This window comes from Oncorhynchus keta, chromosome 1 (genome assembly GCF_023373465.1).
Source record: "Oncorhynchus keta strain PuntledgeMale-10-30-2019 chromosome 1, Oket_V2, whole genome shotgun sequence".
NCBI classification, from domain to species: Eukaryota; Metazoa; Chordata; class Actinopteri; order Salmoniformes; family Salmonidae; genus Oncorhynchus; species Oncorhynchus keta.
Window position 1 is genome coordinate 32169306 of NC_068421.1, and position 16424 is coordinate 32185729.

At 45.2% G+C, this 16424-nt stretch overlaps 1 protein-coding gene across 7 annotated transcripts in view; it reads left to right on the plus strand.

Annotated features, from left to right (window-relative positions):
* The window catches only part of LOC118374914 (tripartite motif-containing protein 3-like), a 42904-nt gene that overhangs the window by 22614 nt on the left and 3866 nt on the right, over positions 1–16424 (plus strand). For 2 of the 7 annotated variants that reach the window (XM_052521790.1, XM_052521793.1), the window contains exons 2-12: positions 503–680; positions 4800–5040; positions 5473–5624; positions 7039–7219; positions 8702–8872; positions 10226–10522; positions 10719–10983; positions 14245–14348; positions 15445–15612; positions 15817–15985; positions 16230–16289. In XM_052521790.1, coding sequence (XP_052377750.1) covers positions 535–680; positions 4800–5040; positions 5473–5624; positions 7039–7219; positions 8702–8872; positions 10226–10522; positions 10719–10983; positions 14245–14348; positions 15445–15612; positions 15817–15985; positions 16230–16289 — 1954 coding nt within the window. In that variant the 5' untranslated portion in view covers positions 503–534. Of the gene's footprint in view, positions 1–502; positions 681–714; positions 761–794; positions 841–934; positions 1003–1036; positions 1083–1116; positions 1163–4799; positions 5041–5472; positions 5625–7038; positions 7220–8701; positions 8873–10225; positions 10523–10718; positions 10984–14244; positions 14349–15444; positions 15613–15816; positions 15986–16229; positions 16290–16424 lie in introns of those variants that run through there. The other 5 variants (XM_052521804.1, XM_052521809.1, XM_052521797.1 and 2 more) reach the window with 5 other exon arrangements.

Here is a 16424-nt window from a genome sequence, read left to right on the forward strand (position 1 = left end):
CTTCCATTTTTTAAATGAATTTATTTTCATTGTTAGATAGGCCGCTAGTTTAGCTGGTCCATATAAGGGATCATCTGTGTTTATAGGATAGGGTTGGATCAACTAGGAGAACACCCTTTACTTTGTCTCCTGATGATGATGCCATTGTTTCTGGACGTCAAGTCATTCTTCTATACAATGACATGACGCCCTCTTCCTGCTGTGAAGCCATGAACTGGTAGTGATCCTGTTCTCTCTTCCTATGGTCAGCTGGGGCCTCCTCTTTCTCTGTAGTTGTATTCTGATTCTCTATTAATTCACTCTCTGTCATGGATGTAAAGGGAATTAACTTGTGTAAGAAAAATGGTGTAATGTCCCTCTATCCAATGCTTTCACCAATCCAATGCCTTGACAATCTATGAAGAAAATTAAGCAAGGATACACTCCTTGGAAAAGAGTCTGAATTCTTAACGCAGTTTGTGTGTCAGTGTTCTCACCCGCTCATCTCACTCTCTCTCTCCAGGTGAAGAGGTGCTTGTGCTCCCTCTCCTGTGAATGTCTGTCGCCATGGCGAAGCGTGAGACGGGCAGCACCAGCCCAGTGGTCCGGCAGATAGACAAACAGTTCCTGGTCTGCAGCATCTGTCTGGACCACTACCACAACCCTAAAGTCCTGCCCTGCCTACACACCTTCTGTGAGAAGTAAGTCTCTACCATACACCCACACCTAACCACTACCACAACCCTAAAGTCCTGCCCTGCCTACACACCTTCTGTGAGAAGTAAGTCTCTACCATACACCCACACCTAACCACTACCACAACCCTAAAGTCCTGCCCTGCCTACACACCTTCTGTGAGAAGTAAGTCTCTACCATACACCCACACCTAACCACTACCACAACCCTAAAGTCCTGCCCTGCCTACACACCTTCTGTGAGACAGTAAGTCTCTACCATAACACCCACACCTAACCACTACCACAACCCTAAAGTCCTGCCCTGCCTACACACCTTCTGTGAGAAGTAAGTCTCTACCATACACCCACACCTAACCACTACCACAACCCTAAAGTCCTGCCCTGCCTACACACCTTCTGTGAGAAGTAAGTCTCTACCATACACCCACACCTAACCACTACCACAACCCTAAAGTCCTGCCCTGCCTACACACCTTCTGTGAGAAGTAAGTCTCTACCATACACCCTACACCAGGGATCATCCACCAAAATCAGCCGCGGGCCGATTTGTTCTTGAGCGGATGGTCAGGGGACCGGAACATAATTACAAATAACTGCAAATTGACCAGAAGAAGCCCAAAGAGATATAATATTTGACTAAAACATAATCATTTCAAACCGTGCTTACATGTGTATATGATCACATGTATCTCTATGTGTGGGAATACTTTGGAACAGATTTCCAAAATTAAAATCACTTGGAGCTCATTTGCTGGTGTTTTTACAGTCTTATGTCTAACAATAAAAAATAAAATAATATATATTTATTGATTTATTTTGCTCAGAAAACTTGGGGGTACCAAATAAAATCACCGCCAGTTGGGGAACCCTGGCCTATATCATAACCCTAAAATCTTTGTCGATCACACATCCTATTTGTTTTAACCAAATCAACTATATTCACTGAGCTTGTGCTTTAAGCACACAGTTTGATTAAATAATTAAGACACACAAATGACAAGAGGGAGTTCAACCAGCAGTTGATTTGATTGCGCTGGGCTTGGCTCAGACTGGCTGCGTGCACTGTGTTACAAAATAGAGACAGTGACTGTGTGACTAGCACCCGTTGTGTCTCTCTCCTCCCTGCTGCAGCGACCACCACAGTGTGTATAGCACTGTCAGTGTTGCTGAAGCTGCAACATAATTACAGCCAATTATAACTGAAAAGTTACGTTACTGAAATCCCGCATTTGTTTAGGAAAAACATCCCCTGTTCCCTTAACCCTCGCTCTCTTTATGTGACGCATGTATGCACCCCATGCATGTGACCAATAAGGCCTGACCTATAGCATATCATAATCACATCAATGAATTGGTTATAACAAACTGGGAGCACGTTACAGCAGAATGGATGCAGAGGACGTGACAAATAAACTCGAAACAGGGTTATGCTTGGGCTACTGTTTGCTCATGAGGTAAAGGGGAAGTCAGATATGTGGAATACATTTGACTAGTTGTCATTTTTTAAAAATTGAACCTTTATTTAATAACTAGCCAAGTCCGTTAACACTACTTCGGGCTCGGTGTCCCGTCCACGGGACGGTTGAGCAGCCACGGTTCGTCCTTTATTTAAAGGGGAGATCAAGCTGATCCTAACTGTTATAGGCCTATTTCTATTTTGCCCTGTTTATCAAAAGTGTTGATCAAATTTGTCAATAATCAACTGACTGTCTTTCTTGATGTCTATAGTATTCTCTCTGGAATGCAATTTGGTTTCCACTCAGGTTATGGATGTGTCACTGCAACCTTAAAGGTCCTCAATGATGTTGCCCTTGATTCTAAGCAATATTATGCTACTATTTTTATTGACTTGGCCAAACCTTTTGATACGGTAGACCATTCCATTCTTGTGGGCAGGCTAAGGAGTATTGTTGCCTCTGTGGGGTCTTTGGCCTGGTTTGCTATCTACCTCTCTCAAAGAGTGCAGTGTATAAAGTCAGAAAATCTGCTGTCTCAGCCACTGCCTGTCAACAAGGGAGTACCCCAAGGCTTGATCCTAGGCCCCACGCGCTTCAATTTACATCAACAACATAGATCAGGCAGTAGGAAGCTCTCTCATCCATTAATAGGCAGATGATACAGTCCTATATTCAGCTGGCCCCTCCCCGGATTTTGTGTTAAATGCTCTACAACAAAGCTTTCTTAGTGTCCAACAAGCTTTCTCTACCCTTAACCTTGTTCTGAACCCCTCCAAAACAAAGGTCATGTGGTAAGAAGAATGCCCCTCTCCCCACAGGTGTGATTACTACCTCTGATGGTTTAGAGCTTGAGGTAGTCACCTCATACAAGTACTTTGGAGTATGGCTAGACAGTGCACTGTCCTTCTCTCGGCACATATCAAAGCTGCAGGCTAAAGTTTTAAATCTAGACTTGTTTTCCTCTATCATAATCGCTCCTGTTTCACCCCAGCTGCCAAACTAACCCTGATTCAGATGACCATCCTACCCATGCTAGATAACGGATAACTCAGACATAATTTATAGATCTGCGGATAAGGGCGCTCTCGAGGGGCTAGATGTTCTTTACCATTCGGCCATCAGATTTGCCACCAACGCTCTTTATAGGACACATCAAATATGTGTTACGGCATAAAGTCATGAGAGGGTCAGATATGTGTTACGGCATAAAGTCATGAGAGGGTCAGATATATGTTACGGCATAAAGTCATGAGAGGGTCAGATATGTGTTACGGCATAAAGTCATGAGAGGGTCAGATATATGTTACGGCATAAAGTCATGAGGGTCAGATATGTGTTACGGCATAAAGTCATGAGAGGGTCAGATATATGTTACGGCATAAAGTCATGAGGGTCAGATATGTGTTACGGCATAAAGTCATGAGAGGGTCAAATATGTGTTACGGCATAAAGTCATGAGGGTCAGATATGTGTTACGGCATAAAGTCATGAGAGGGTCAGATATATGTTACGGCATAAAGTCATGAGGGTCAGATATGTGTTACGGCATAAAGTCATGAGAGGGTCAAATATGTGTTACGGCATAAAGTCATGAGGGTCAGATATGTGTTACGGCATAAAGTCATGAGAGGGTCAGATATGTGTTACGGCATAAAGTCATGAGAGGGTCAAATATGTGTTACGGCATAAAGTCATGAGAGGGTCAGATATGTGTTACGGCATAAAGTCATGAGAGGGTCAGATATGTGTTACGGCATAAAGTCATGAGAGGGTCAGATATGTGTTACGGCATAAAGTCATGAGAGGGTCAGATATGTGTTACGGCATAAAGTCATGAGAGGGTCAGATATGTGTTACGGCATAAAGTCATGAGAGGGTCAGATATGTGTTACGGCATAAAGTCATGAGAGGGTCAGATATGTGTTACGGCATTAAGTCATGAGAGGGTCAGATATGTGTTACGGCATAAAGTCATGAGAGGGTCAGATATGTGTTACGGCATTAAGTCATGAGAGGGTCAGATATGTGTTACGGCATTAAGTCATGAGAGGGTCAGATATGTGTTACGGCATTAAGTCATGAGAGGGTCCTGGTACTGTATGCCAGGGATCTCCTAAGCAGCTTGGCTTCCCTGTGACTTAAATTGACAGGCAGCCTCTCCAGGCCTGGTGGAGGAGGAGCAGGGTGCATTCTCCTGAGGGTGCCACAGTACTGCTGTTTCACCAATCTCACCAGCCATTCACAGGGGGAAGATGGAAAGACGTGGAGGAAGGGAGAACAGAGGAGGTGGCACAGTCCACAGTGATGTTGCCAGCTAGCAGCTCTTTCCACCCCTGCTACCCTCACTTGACAGGAATGCCCTCAATTGCCTGCGCGAGCTCTGCGCTCTCTGTATTGCCTGACACAGCTCGCTGACGTCTGCACTGTCCTCTGCCCTGTCTGTTCTGTTCACATCATCTTCAGGAAAGGCTACTGGCCTACTGAGCAGACATATTGCATGCACTGCCTGTAGTAGGCTGCACTGTTGTAGATCCTTGACTTGACCCTTTGTATTGGCACCAATTGTTGAAAGGGTTGACATTTGTCTAAATGTAATGAACCATAACCATCAACTTGACATGGTTTCTAACAAGCCATCCCTGTTGTTCTCTCCTGTCTTTTCCAGATGCCTACAGAACTACATCCCCCCTCAGTCTCTGACACTATCGTGTCCCGTGTGTCGTCAGACGTCCATCCTGCCAGAGAAGGGCGTGGCCGCGCTGCAGAACAACTTCTTCATAACCAACCTGATGGAGGTGCTGCAGAGGGACCCAGAGTGTTCTCCTCCAGAGGCCTGCAGTGTGCTGGAGTCAGTCAGTGCAGCTGCCGCCTGCCAGCCACTCTCCTGCCCCAACCACGAGGGCAAGGTAGGCTTCTATTACCCCTCTACTGCCCCATCTACCCCTCTACTACCCTGCTGCTGCAACTCTCCTGCCCCAACAAAGCAGGAAAGGTAGGCTTCAGTCTGGCATCTAATTGATGATACATTGGTGTCACTGACTGATAGTGAACACAACTGATTTTAGATCTGGGACGAGTAAAAGTACTGATCTAGGATCTGTCCATATAATGTAATTCATTATGATCTAAAAGGCTAATCGGATCTTAGATCATCACTCCTACTTTGAGTCGCTTTGTGGATATGTACCATGGACTAGCTAAATCACATTTACAAGCCCCCAAACATTGAGAAAACATATCCATGTTTGACCTTGTCACTGTATGAACCTGCCTGGTCTATGGTGAGTCATCATGTGTTTTGAGCTGTGCTGTGTGTTGCTCCCCTGCGCCCCCTGTAGGTGATGGAGTTCTACTGCGAGTCGTGTGAGACTGCCATGTGTTTGGAGTGTACTGAGGGAGAGCACAGGGAACATGTGACTGTCCCTCTGAGAGATGTCTTGGAGCAACAGAAAGCAGCCCTGAAGACCCAGCTGGATGCCATACGCAACAGGTACTGGATGGTCTATACTGCTCTGTCTAATGAGGGACAGTCTATACTACTCTGTCTAATGAGGGACAGTCTATACTACTCTGTCTAATGAGGGACAGTCTATACTACTCTGTCTAATGAGGGACAGTCTATACTACTCTGTCTAATGAGGGACAGTCTATACTACTCTGTCTAATGAGGGACAGTCTATACTACTCTGTCTGTAATGAGGGGCAGTCTATACTACTCTGTCTAATGAGGGACAGTCTATACTGCTCTGTCTAATGAGGGACAGTCTATACTACTCTGTCTAATGAGGGACAGTCTATACTACTCTGTAATGAGGGACAGTCTATACTACTCTGTCTGTAATGAGGGACAGTCTATACTGCTCTGTCTGTAATGAGGGGCAGTCTATACTACTCTGTCTAATGAGGGACAGTCTATACTACTCTGTCTGTAATGAGGGACAGTCTATACTACTCTGTCTGTAATGAGGCACAGTCTATACTGCTCTGTCTAATGAGGGACAGTCTATACTGCTCTGTCTAATGAGGGACAGTCTATACTACTCTGTCTAATGAGGGACAGTCTATACTACTCTGTCTGTAATGAGGGACAGTCTATACTACTCTGTCTGTAATGAGGGACAGTCTATACTTCTCTGTCTAATGAGGGACAGTCTATACTACTCTGTCTAATGAGGGACAGTCTATACTACTCTGTCTGTAATGAGGGACAGTCTATACTACTCTGTCTGTAATGAGGGACAGTCTATACTGCTCTGTCTAATGAGGGACAGTCTATACTACTCTGTCTAATGAGGGACAGTCTATACTACTCTGTCTAATGAGGGACAGTCTATACTACTCTGTCTGTAATGAGGGACAGTCTATACTACTCTGTCTGTAATGAGGGACAGTCTATACTACTCTGTCTGTAATGAGGGACAGTCTATACTACTCTGTCTGTAATGAGGGACAGTCTATACTACTCTGTCTGTAATGAGGGACAGTCTATACTACTCTGTCTGTAATGAGGGACAGTCTATACTACTCTGTCTAATGAGGCACAGTCTATACTACTCTGTCTAATGAGGGACAGTCTATACTACTCTGTCTGTAATGAGGGACAGTCTATACTGCTCTGTCTGTAATGAGGGACGGTCTATACTACTCTGTTTGTAATGAGGGATGGTATTAGGATGGTTAAGCCCTATTCTGAGTACATTGACCGTGTACACACGGGATAAGTCTTGGTAAGTGTAATGATAAATGACCGGAGTGCAGTTTTCCAGTCTCTGGTTTCAGCTTCTCATGAAGATTGATGGAAATTGCACACACATTTAGTCAGTTCCTCTGTTCATGCTCGTTGGTTAGACTTGATTGGACTGTGTGAGGTAGTGACCGTATACTGTTTCCTCTTCCTGTCCCAGGCTGCCCCAGCTGAGGGCTGCTATAGAGCTGGTAGGGGAGATCTCCAAGCAGCTGACTGACAGGAAGAACGAGGCGGTGACAGAGATCAGCAGTACCTTTGAGGAGCTAGAGAGGGCGCTACACCTCAGGAAGACCACCCTCATCACTGACCTGGAGAACATCTGCTGCACCAAGCAGAAGGTATTTGCAACAGGATTAGATCTGCTGTCCCAAATGGCACCCTATATCCTATTCAGTGCACAATTTATGACCATGGCCCATAAGGTCAAAAGTAGGGCACTATATAGGGAATAGGGGGTCATTTGGGACACAGTGATGGTCTATGAAGAACTACCGCTCTCTTACTTCTGTGGATGACTATCTCTCTCGGTCTTACCTCCTTTTTCTCCCTCTCTTCACACTGTTTCTGACAACCTAACTACCATTCTCTCTCTCCTCTCCTCCCTGACTCTTACTATCCCTGTCTCCTCCCTGACTCTTACTATCCCTGTCTCCTCCCTGACTCTTACTATCCCTGTCTCCTCCCTGACTCTTACTATCCCTGTCTCCTCCCTGACTCTTACTATCCCTGTCTCCTCCCTGACTCTTACTATCCCTGTCTCCTCCCTGACTCTTACTATCCCTGTCTCCTCCCTGACTCTTACTATCCCTGTCTCCTCCCTGTCTCTTACTATCCCGGTCTCTTACTATCCCGGTCTCTTACTATCCCGGTCTCTTACTATCCCGGTCTCATACTATCCCGGTCTCATACTATCCCTGTCTCATACTATCCCTGTCTCATACTATCCCTGTCTCATACTATCCCTGTCTCCTCTCCTCCCTGTCTCATACTATCCCTGTCTCATACTATCCCTGTCTCATACTATCCCTGTCTCATACTATCCCTGTCTCATACTATCCCTGACTCTTACTATCCCTGTCTCATACTATCCCTGTCTCATACTATCCCTGTCTCTTACTATCCCTGTCTCCTCCCTGTCTCTTACTATCCCTGTCTCTTACTATCCCTGTCTCCTCCCCGTCTCTTACTATCCCTGTCTCCTCCCCGTCTCTTACTATCCCTGTCTCCTCCCCGTCTCTTACTATCCCTGTCTCCTCCCCGTCTCATACTATCCCTGTCTCATACTATCCCTGTCTCATACTATCCCTGACTCTTACTATCCCTGTCTCTTACTATCCCTGTCTCCTCCCTGTCTCTTACTATCCCTGTCTCCTCCCTGTCTCTTACTATCCCTGTCTCCTCCCTGTCTCTTACTATCCCTGTCTCCTCCCTGTCTCTTACTATCCCTGTCTCCTCCCTGTCTCTTACTATCCCTGTCTCCTCCCTGTCTCTTACTATCCCTGTCTCCTCCCTGTCTCCTCCCTGTCTCTTACTATCCCTGTCTCCTCCCTGACTCCTCCCTGACTCTTACTATCCCTGGCTCTTACTATCCCTGTCTCCTCCCTGTCTCTTACTCTCACTGTCTCCTCCCTGTCTCTTACTATCCCTGTCTCCTCCCTGTCTCTTACTATCCCTGTCTCCTCCCTGTCTCTTACTATCCCTGTTTCTTACTATTCCTTTCTCCTCCCTCCAACTATTTCTCTCTCCTCTCCTCCCTAACTGACTATCCCTCCCTCCTCTCCTCCCTCTCTTAACATCTCTCCTCTTCTCTCTGTCTGTAGGTGCTCCAGGCCCAGCTCTCCTCTCTCCTGCAGGGTAAGGACAACATCCAGAGCTGCAGTAGTTTTACGGAGCAGGCTCTGAGCCATGGCAGTGCTACAGAGGTTCTGCTGGTCCAGAAACAAATGGGGGAGAGGGTCAGCGCCCTGGCCCGACACACCTACCCAGAACAGGTTGGTGGAGACGTTTGTTTGTTAGTTTCACATATATACGTATACAATGATGATAAAGGCTACATTCCCAATGGGCCCTGGTCAAAAGTGCACTACAGTATATAGAGAATAGGTTGCCATTCAGGACAAAGCCATAAGGATGCTGATGGGCCCCTTCCAGGTGGTAAGAGTAGGCAACTACATGTCTGCCATGCTGATCCTTAACACTGGGACCCCGCAGGGGTGTGTACTTAGTCCCCTCCTGTATTCCCTGTTCACCCACGACTGCGTGGCCAAACACGACTCCAACACCATCAATAAGTTGGCTGATGACACAACATTGGTAGGCCTTATCACCAACAACCATGAGACGGCCTATAGGGAGGAGATCAGAGACCTGGCAGTGTGGTGCCAGGACAAAAGCCCCTCCCTCAATATGAGCAAGACAAAGGAGCTGATCGTGAACTACAGGAAAAGGAGGGCCGGACAGGCCCCCATTAACATCGACGGGGCTGTAGTGGAGCGGGTCGAGAGTTTCAAGTTCCTTGGTGTCCACATCACCAACAAACTATCATGGTCCAAACATACCAAGACAGTCGTGAAGAGGGCACGTCAAAACCTTTCCCCCTCAGGAGACTGAAAAGATTTGGCATGGGTCCCCAGATCCTCAAAAGGTTCTACAGCTGCACCATCGAGAGCATGCTGACCAGTTGCATCACCTGGTACGGCAACTGCTCAACATCTGACCGTAAGGCGCTACAGAGGGTAGTGCGAATGGCCCAGTACATCACTGGGGCCAAGCTTCCTGACATCCAGGACCTATAATAGGCGGTGTCAGAGGAAAGCCCATAAAATTGTCAGAGACTACAGTCACCCAAGTTATAGACTGTTTTCTCTGCTACCGCACAGCAAGCGGTACCGGAGCGCCAAGTCTAGGACCAACAGCCTCAACAGCTTTTACCCCCGAGCCATTAGACTGCTGAACAATTCATAAAATCGCCACAGAACAATTTACATTGACCACCCCCCTCTCTTTTGTACACTGCTGCTACTCGCAGTTTGTTTGTTATCTATGCATAGTCACTTCGCCCCCACCTACATGTACAGATTACCTCAACTAGCCTGTACCCCCGCACACTGACGGTACCGGTGCCCCCTGTATAAAGCCTCGTTATTGTTATTGTGTTACTTTTTATTATTACTTTTTATTTTAGCCTACTTGGTAAATATTATCTTCTTCTTGAACTGCACTGTTGGTTAAGGGCTTTTAAGTAAAGCATTTCACGGCAAAGTCTACACTTGTTGTATTCGGCGCATGTGGCAAATAAAGTTTGATTTGATCAACTTAACAAACCTACCCTTTCCCCCTCCCAGCCCCATGAGAATGGCCATCTTGACTGCCAGGTGGAGACGGAGGGTCTTCGTCGTTCTATCCAGAACCTGGGCGTGCTCATCACCACGGGAGCCATTGGCCACACCTCCGTCGCCACGGGAGAGGGACTACGCCACACACTGGTTGGCCAGCACACCACCGTCACAGTGACGACCAAGGACAAGGACAGTGAGCTGGTAAAGACGGGCAACGCGGCGCTGCGGGCCGAGATTATGTCGGTGGACGGGGCGGTAACCACGGAGACGGAGGTGGTGGATAATAAGAATGGGACGTATGAGGTGAGGATAACTGTACTTCGTATATGACATCATAACTTGCAATATATGTGTTGTGTAATGTAATGTATGTAATCTATCCGATGTATGTATTGTCAAGTGTTTAATGTACAGTGTTTATTTTGTATGCAGCTGTACTGTCTAAGACTTTATTCCCCTGGAGGTGCCTGATAAGGCTCTGTTCCATAATATTCTACAGGTGGGCTATACCATGCGCTCTGAGGGGGAGTTCTCCTTCTCTCTCCTCCTGTACGACCAGCCGGTCAGGGGCAGTCCGTTCCGGCTGCGTGCTGTCAAGCCCTCGGACGTCCTGCAGTCTCCAGACGATGTGAAGAGGAGGGTGAAGAGTCCTAGTGGGACGGGGGGCCACATCAGGCAGAAGGCTGTGAGGAGACCCTCCAGTATGTACAGCACCACCAAGAAGAAGGAGAACCCCATCGAGGATGAACTCATCTACAGAGTCGGTAGGTGCAGATCATAGAGACATGTAATACCTATTAATATTAGTTTAAGTATGTGGTACAGCTGCTTATATTTACATTTGAGTCATTTAGGTGATTATCTTATCCTATGACTTTAAAGTAGCTAAAACAAGTCACGATTGCAAATTACAGGTAAAAACATTTTCAAAAACAGCTTTCTTTGCTACTGTCTTTGACAATCAGTTTAAAAGCCTGCATGGTACAAAACAGGCCATGGGGAAAAGGGAATACTCACACATTGGTTCAATGCTCCCATCGTTTTTTAAAGCAACGTTACTGATGAAGACATTAACATTTGACTTGTTATTTTACACTCGTAACCAGAGGCAGTGCCTGCAACTGAAGTAGGTACAATAAGACTAAAGTAAGACAACCACATATAGTGATCAAGTTGGATAATAGTTATCTTAGTTTTCTCAGTGCAGGCTGCAGGGTACAGACAATGCTGTGGGAAAAGTAGGAAAATACAATTTGTTTCACTGCTCTCGGCAATCTTACCCATGAAGATCTTTTGAGGTCTCTCTGTGATAACTTGTGACTCTGCTATTTAGCCCTTGTTTCCATGGACACAGACTGTTCTAACTGGATGTGTGATGGTTTGACTGTGTGTTCTAACTGGATGTGTGATGGTTTGACTGTTCTTACTGGATGTGTGATGGTTTGACTGTGTGTTCTAACTGGATGTGTGATGGTTTGACTGTGTGTTCTAACTGGATGTGTGATGGTTTGACTGTTCTTACTGGATGTGTGATGGTTTGACTGTGTGTTCTAACTGGATGTGTGATGGTTTGACTGTGTGTTCTAACTGGATGTGTGATGGTTTGACTGTGTGTTCTAACTGGATGTGTGATGGTTTGACTGTGTGTTCTTACTGGATGTGTGATGGTTTGACTGTGTGTTCTAACTGGATGTGTGATGGTTTGACTGTGTGTTCTAACTGGATGTGTGATGGTTTGACTGTGTGTTCTAACTGGATGTGTGATGGTTTGACTGTGTGTTCTAACTGGATGTGTGATGGTTTGACTGTGTGTTCTAACTGGATGTGTGATGGTTTGACTGTGTGTTCTAACTGGATGTGTGATGGTTTGACTGTGTGTTCTTACTGGATGTGTGATGGTTTGACTGTGTGTTCTAACTGGATGTGTGATGGTTTGACTGTGTGTTCTAACTGGATGTGTGATGGTTTGACTGTGTGTTCTAACTGGATGTGTGATGGTTTGACTGTGTGTTCTAACTGGATGTGTGATGGTTTGACTGTGTGTTCTAACTGGATGTGTGATGGTTTGACTGTTCTAACTGGATGTGTGATGGTTTGACTGTGTGTTCTAACTGGATGTGTGATGGTTTGACTGTGTGTTCTTACTGGATGTGTGATGGTTTGACTGTGTGTTCTTACTGGATGTGTGATGGTTTGACTGTTCTTACTGGATGTGTGATGGTTTGACTGTGTGTTCTTACTGGATGTGTGATGGTTTGACTGTGTGTTCTTACTGGATGTGTGATGGTTTGACTGTGTGTTCTAACTGGATGTGTGATGGTTTGACTGTGTGTTCTTACTGGATGTGTGATGGTTTGACTGTTCTTACTGGATGTGTGATGGTTTGACTGTGTGTTCTTACTGGATGTGTGATGGTTTGACTGTTCTTACTGGATGTGTGATGGTTTGACTGTGTGTTCTAACTGGATGTGTGATGGTTTGACTGTGTGTTCTAACTGGATGTGTGATGGTTTGACTGTGTGTTCTAACTGGATGTGTGATGGTTTGACTGTGTGTTCTAACTGGATGTGTGATGGTTTGACTGTTCTTACTGGATGTGTGATGGTTTGACTGTGTTCTAACTGGATGTGTGATGGTTTGACTGTGTGTTCTTACTGGATGTGTGATGGTTTGACTGTGTGTTCTAACTGGATGTGTGATGGTTTGACTGTGTGTTCTAACTGGATGTGTGATGGTTTGACTGTGTGTTCTAACTGGATGTGTGATGGTTTGACTGTGTGTTCTAACTGGATGTGTGATGGTTTGACTCTGTGTTCTAACTGCATGTGTGATGGTTTGACTGTTCTTACTGGATGTGTGATGGTTTGACTGTGTGTTCTAACTGGATGTGTGATGGTTTGACTGTGTGTTCTAACTGGATGTGTGATGGTTTGACTGTGTGTTCTAACTGGATGTGTGATGGTTTGACTGTGTGTTCTAACTGGATGTGTGATGGTTTGACTGTGTGTTCTTACTGGATGTGTGATGGTTTGACTGTGTGTTCTTACTGGATGTGTGATGGTTTGACTCTGTGTTCTAACTGGATGTGTGATGGTTTGACTCTGTGTTCTAACTGCATGTGTGATGGTTTGACTGTTCTTACTGGATGTGTGATGGTTTGACTCTGTGTTCTAACTGGATGTGTGATGGTTTGACTGTGTGTTCTAACTGGATGTGTGATGGTTTGACTGTGTGTTCTAACTGGATGTGTGATGGTTTGACTGTGTGTTCTTACTGGATGTGTGATGGTTTGACTGTGTGTTCTAACTGGATGTGTGATGGTTTGACTGTGTGTTCTAACTGGATGTGTGATGGTTTGACTGTGTGTTCTAACTGGATGTGTGATGGTTTGACTGTGTGTTCTAACTGGATGTGTGATGGTTTGACTGTGTGTTCTAACTGGATGTGTGATGGTTTGACTGTGTGTTCTAACTGGATGTGTGATGGTTTGACTGTGTGTTCTAACTGGATGTGTGATGGTTTGACTGTTCTTACTGGATGTGTGATGGTTTGACTGTTCTAACTGGATGTGTGATGGTTTGACTGTGTGTTCTAACTGGATGTGTGATGGTTTGACTGTTCTTACTGGATGTGTGATGGTTTGACTGTGTGTTCTAACTGGATGTGTGATGGTTTGACTGTGTGTTCTTACTGGATGTGTGATGGTTTGACTCTGTGTTCTAACTGGATGTGTGATGGTTTGACTGTGTGTTCTAACTGGATGTGTGATGGTTTGACTGTGTGTTCTAACTGGATGTGTGATGGTTTGACTGTGTGTTCTAACTGGATGTGTGATGGTTTGACTGTTCTTACTGGATGTGTGATGGTTTGACTGTTCTTACTGGATGTGTGATGGTTTGACTGTGTGTTCTAACTGGATGTGTGATGCTTTGACTGTTCTTACTGGATGTGTGATGGTTTGACTGTTCTTACTGGATGTGTGATGGTTTGACTGTGTGTTCTAACTGGATGTGTGTATTTGACAGGAACCAGAGGGAGAGATAAAGCAGAGTTTACAAACCTCCAGGGAATCTCCACCTCCAGCAACGGACGTATCGTAGTGGCTGACAGCAACAACCAGTGTATACAGGTGAGACTACAGCCATACAACCAGTGTATACAGGTGAGACTACAGCCATACAACCAGTGTATACAGGTGAGACTACAGCCATACAACCAGTGTATACAGGTGAGACTACAGCCATACAACCAGTGTATACAGGTGAGACTACAGCCATACAACCAGTGTATAGAGGTGAGACTACAGCCATACAACCAGTGTATACAGGTGAGACTACAGCCATACAACCAGTGTATACAGGTGAGACTACAGCCATACAACCAGTGTATACAGGTGAGACTACAGCCATACAACCAGTGTATACAGGTGAGACTACAGCCATACAACCAGTGTATACAGGTGAGACTACAGCCATACAACCAGTGTATACAGGTGAGACTACAGCCATACAACCAGTGTATACAGGTGAGACTACAGCCATACAACCAGTGTATACAGGTGAGACTACAGCCATACAACCAGTGTATACAGGTATAAAAGATCAGGGGTAAATAATTTCAAATTCCTTATATTAAGTAAACCAGGGCACAATGTTTTTTTATTTTAATTTACGGATGGCCAGGGGCACACCAACACTCAGACATCATTTACCAATGAAGCATTTGTGTTTTGTGAGTTTGCAAGATCAGAGGCAGTAGGGAAGGCCAGGGATGTTCTTTTAATTATCTTGTGTTAATTGGACCATTTTCCTGTCCTGGCTCAGCATTCAAAATGTAATGAGTACATTTGGGCATCAGGGAAAATGTATGGTGTAAAAAGTACATTATTTTCTTTGGGAATGTAGTAAATGTTGTAAAAAATATATAAATAATAAAATAATGTACAGATTCCCCCAAAAAGTAGTACTTTAAAGTATTTTTACTTTAGTACTTTACACCACTGCATACAACCTGTGAGAGAAAGGTAACCATGTGTATAGTGACAGCGTGGGATGAGTGTACTACATTGCAAAGCAGAAAAGGTATTAGGTTAAGGCTATAGTTTCAATCATAGTATCACAGGTCAAGCACATATTTCAAGGCACATCTCAAATTTCACCCTATTCCTTATTGTCCCTTAAGAAAAAGGGACAATAAGGGACAATTGTTGTGGTATTATTCTCCAGGTGTTCTCCAACGATGGGGCATTCAAGCTGAGGTTTGGGGTCAGGGGTCGGTCGCCGGGGCAACTGCAGCGCCCCACGGGGGTCACTGTGGATATGAACGGTGACATCATTGTGGCCGACTACGACAACCGCTGGGTCAGCATCTTCTCTTCCGACGGGAAGTTCAAGGTGAGAGGTCATGAGGATACTCTAGGAGACTGGTCTTGAGAAAGACCTCGAGCTGAAACGTCAACGTTAAACAGTCTACTATATGTTCTATACGTATCGGGTGCACTGAGCGTTCCCATAGCTGCCCCTTTTGATTTGCACGTCAGATAAGACTCATCACATCTTTCCCTCTGACCATCCATTCTCTCTCCATCTCCCTGACAGAGTAAGATCGGGGCGGGTCGTCTGATGGGCCCTAAAGGAGTGGCAGTGGACAGGAATGGACACATCATCACCGTGGATAACAAGGCCTGCTGTGTGTTCATCTTCCAGGCCAATGGGAAGCTGGTCACCAAGTTTGGAGCCAGGGGGACATCAGACAGACAGTTCACAGGTAAGGGAGATAATCCTTGCATGATCTATCTATGGGTTGGCAGTTCTGGGACTTATTCCACTGATTGTCACTATTTTTGGAACAATTCCTATTCTATTGTATTCTGCTTTTAACTCTTTGGTCAGTGTGATTCTCTTCCATTTCTATAACCCTCCAATGATATGGCTTCACTAGCTCCATGGAGAAACCTGTCACTCATTTCAATCTCATCTCTGACAATCTCATTTTATTGTTTCATTTTTAGAAAAAAGTGGTACAAACATTTCACTGGAACCCAAGCTGAGTAAATCTGGCCCTGCGTTCAGTAAGTATTGATGTATGGTATAGCAGTCTCTTCATGATACAACTGCCCATTGCCATGTCTTACATTGTACATTGCTTGGTGTCTCCCTTTGTGGCTAGTGTTTCCACAGTCCTGTTGTGTACAAAGTCCTAAAAT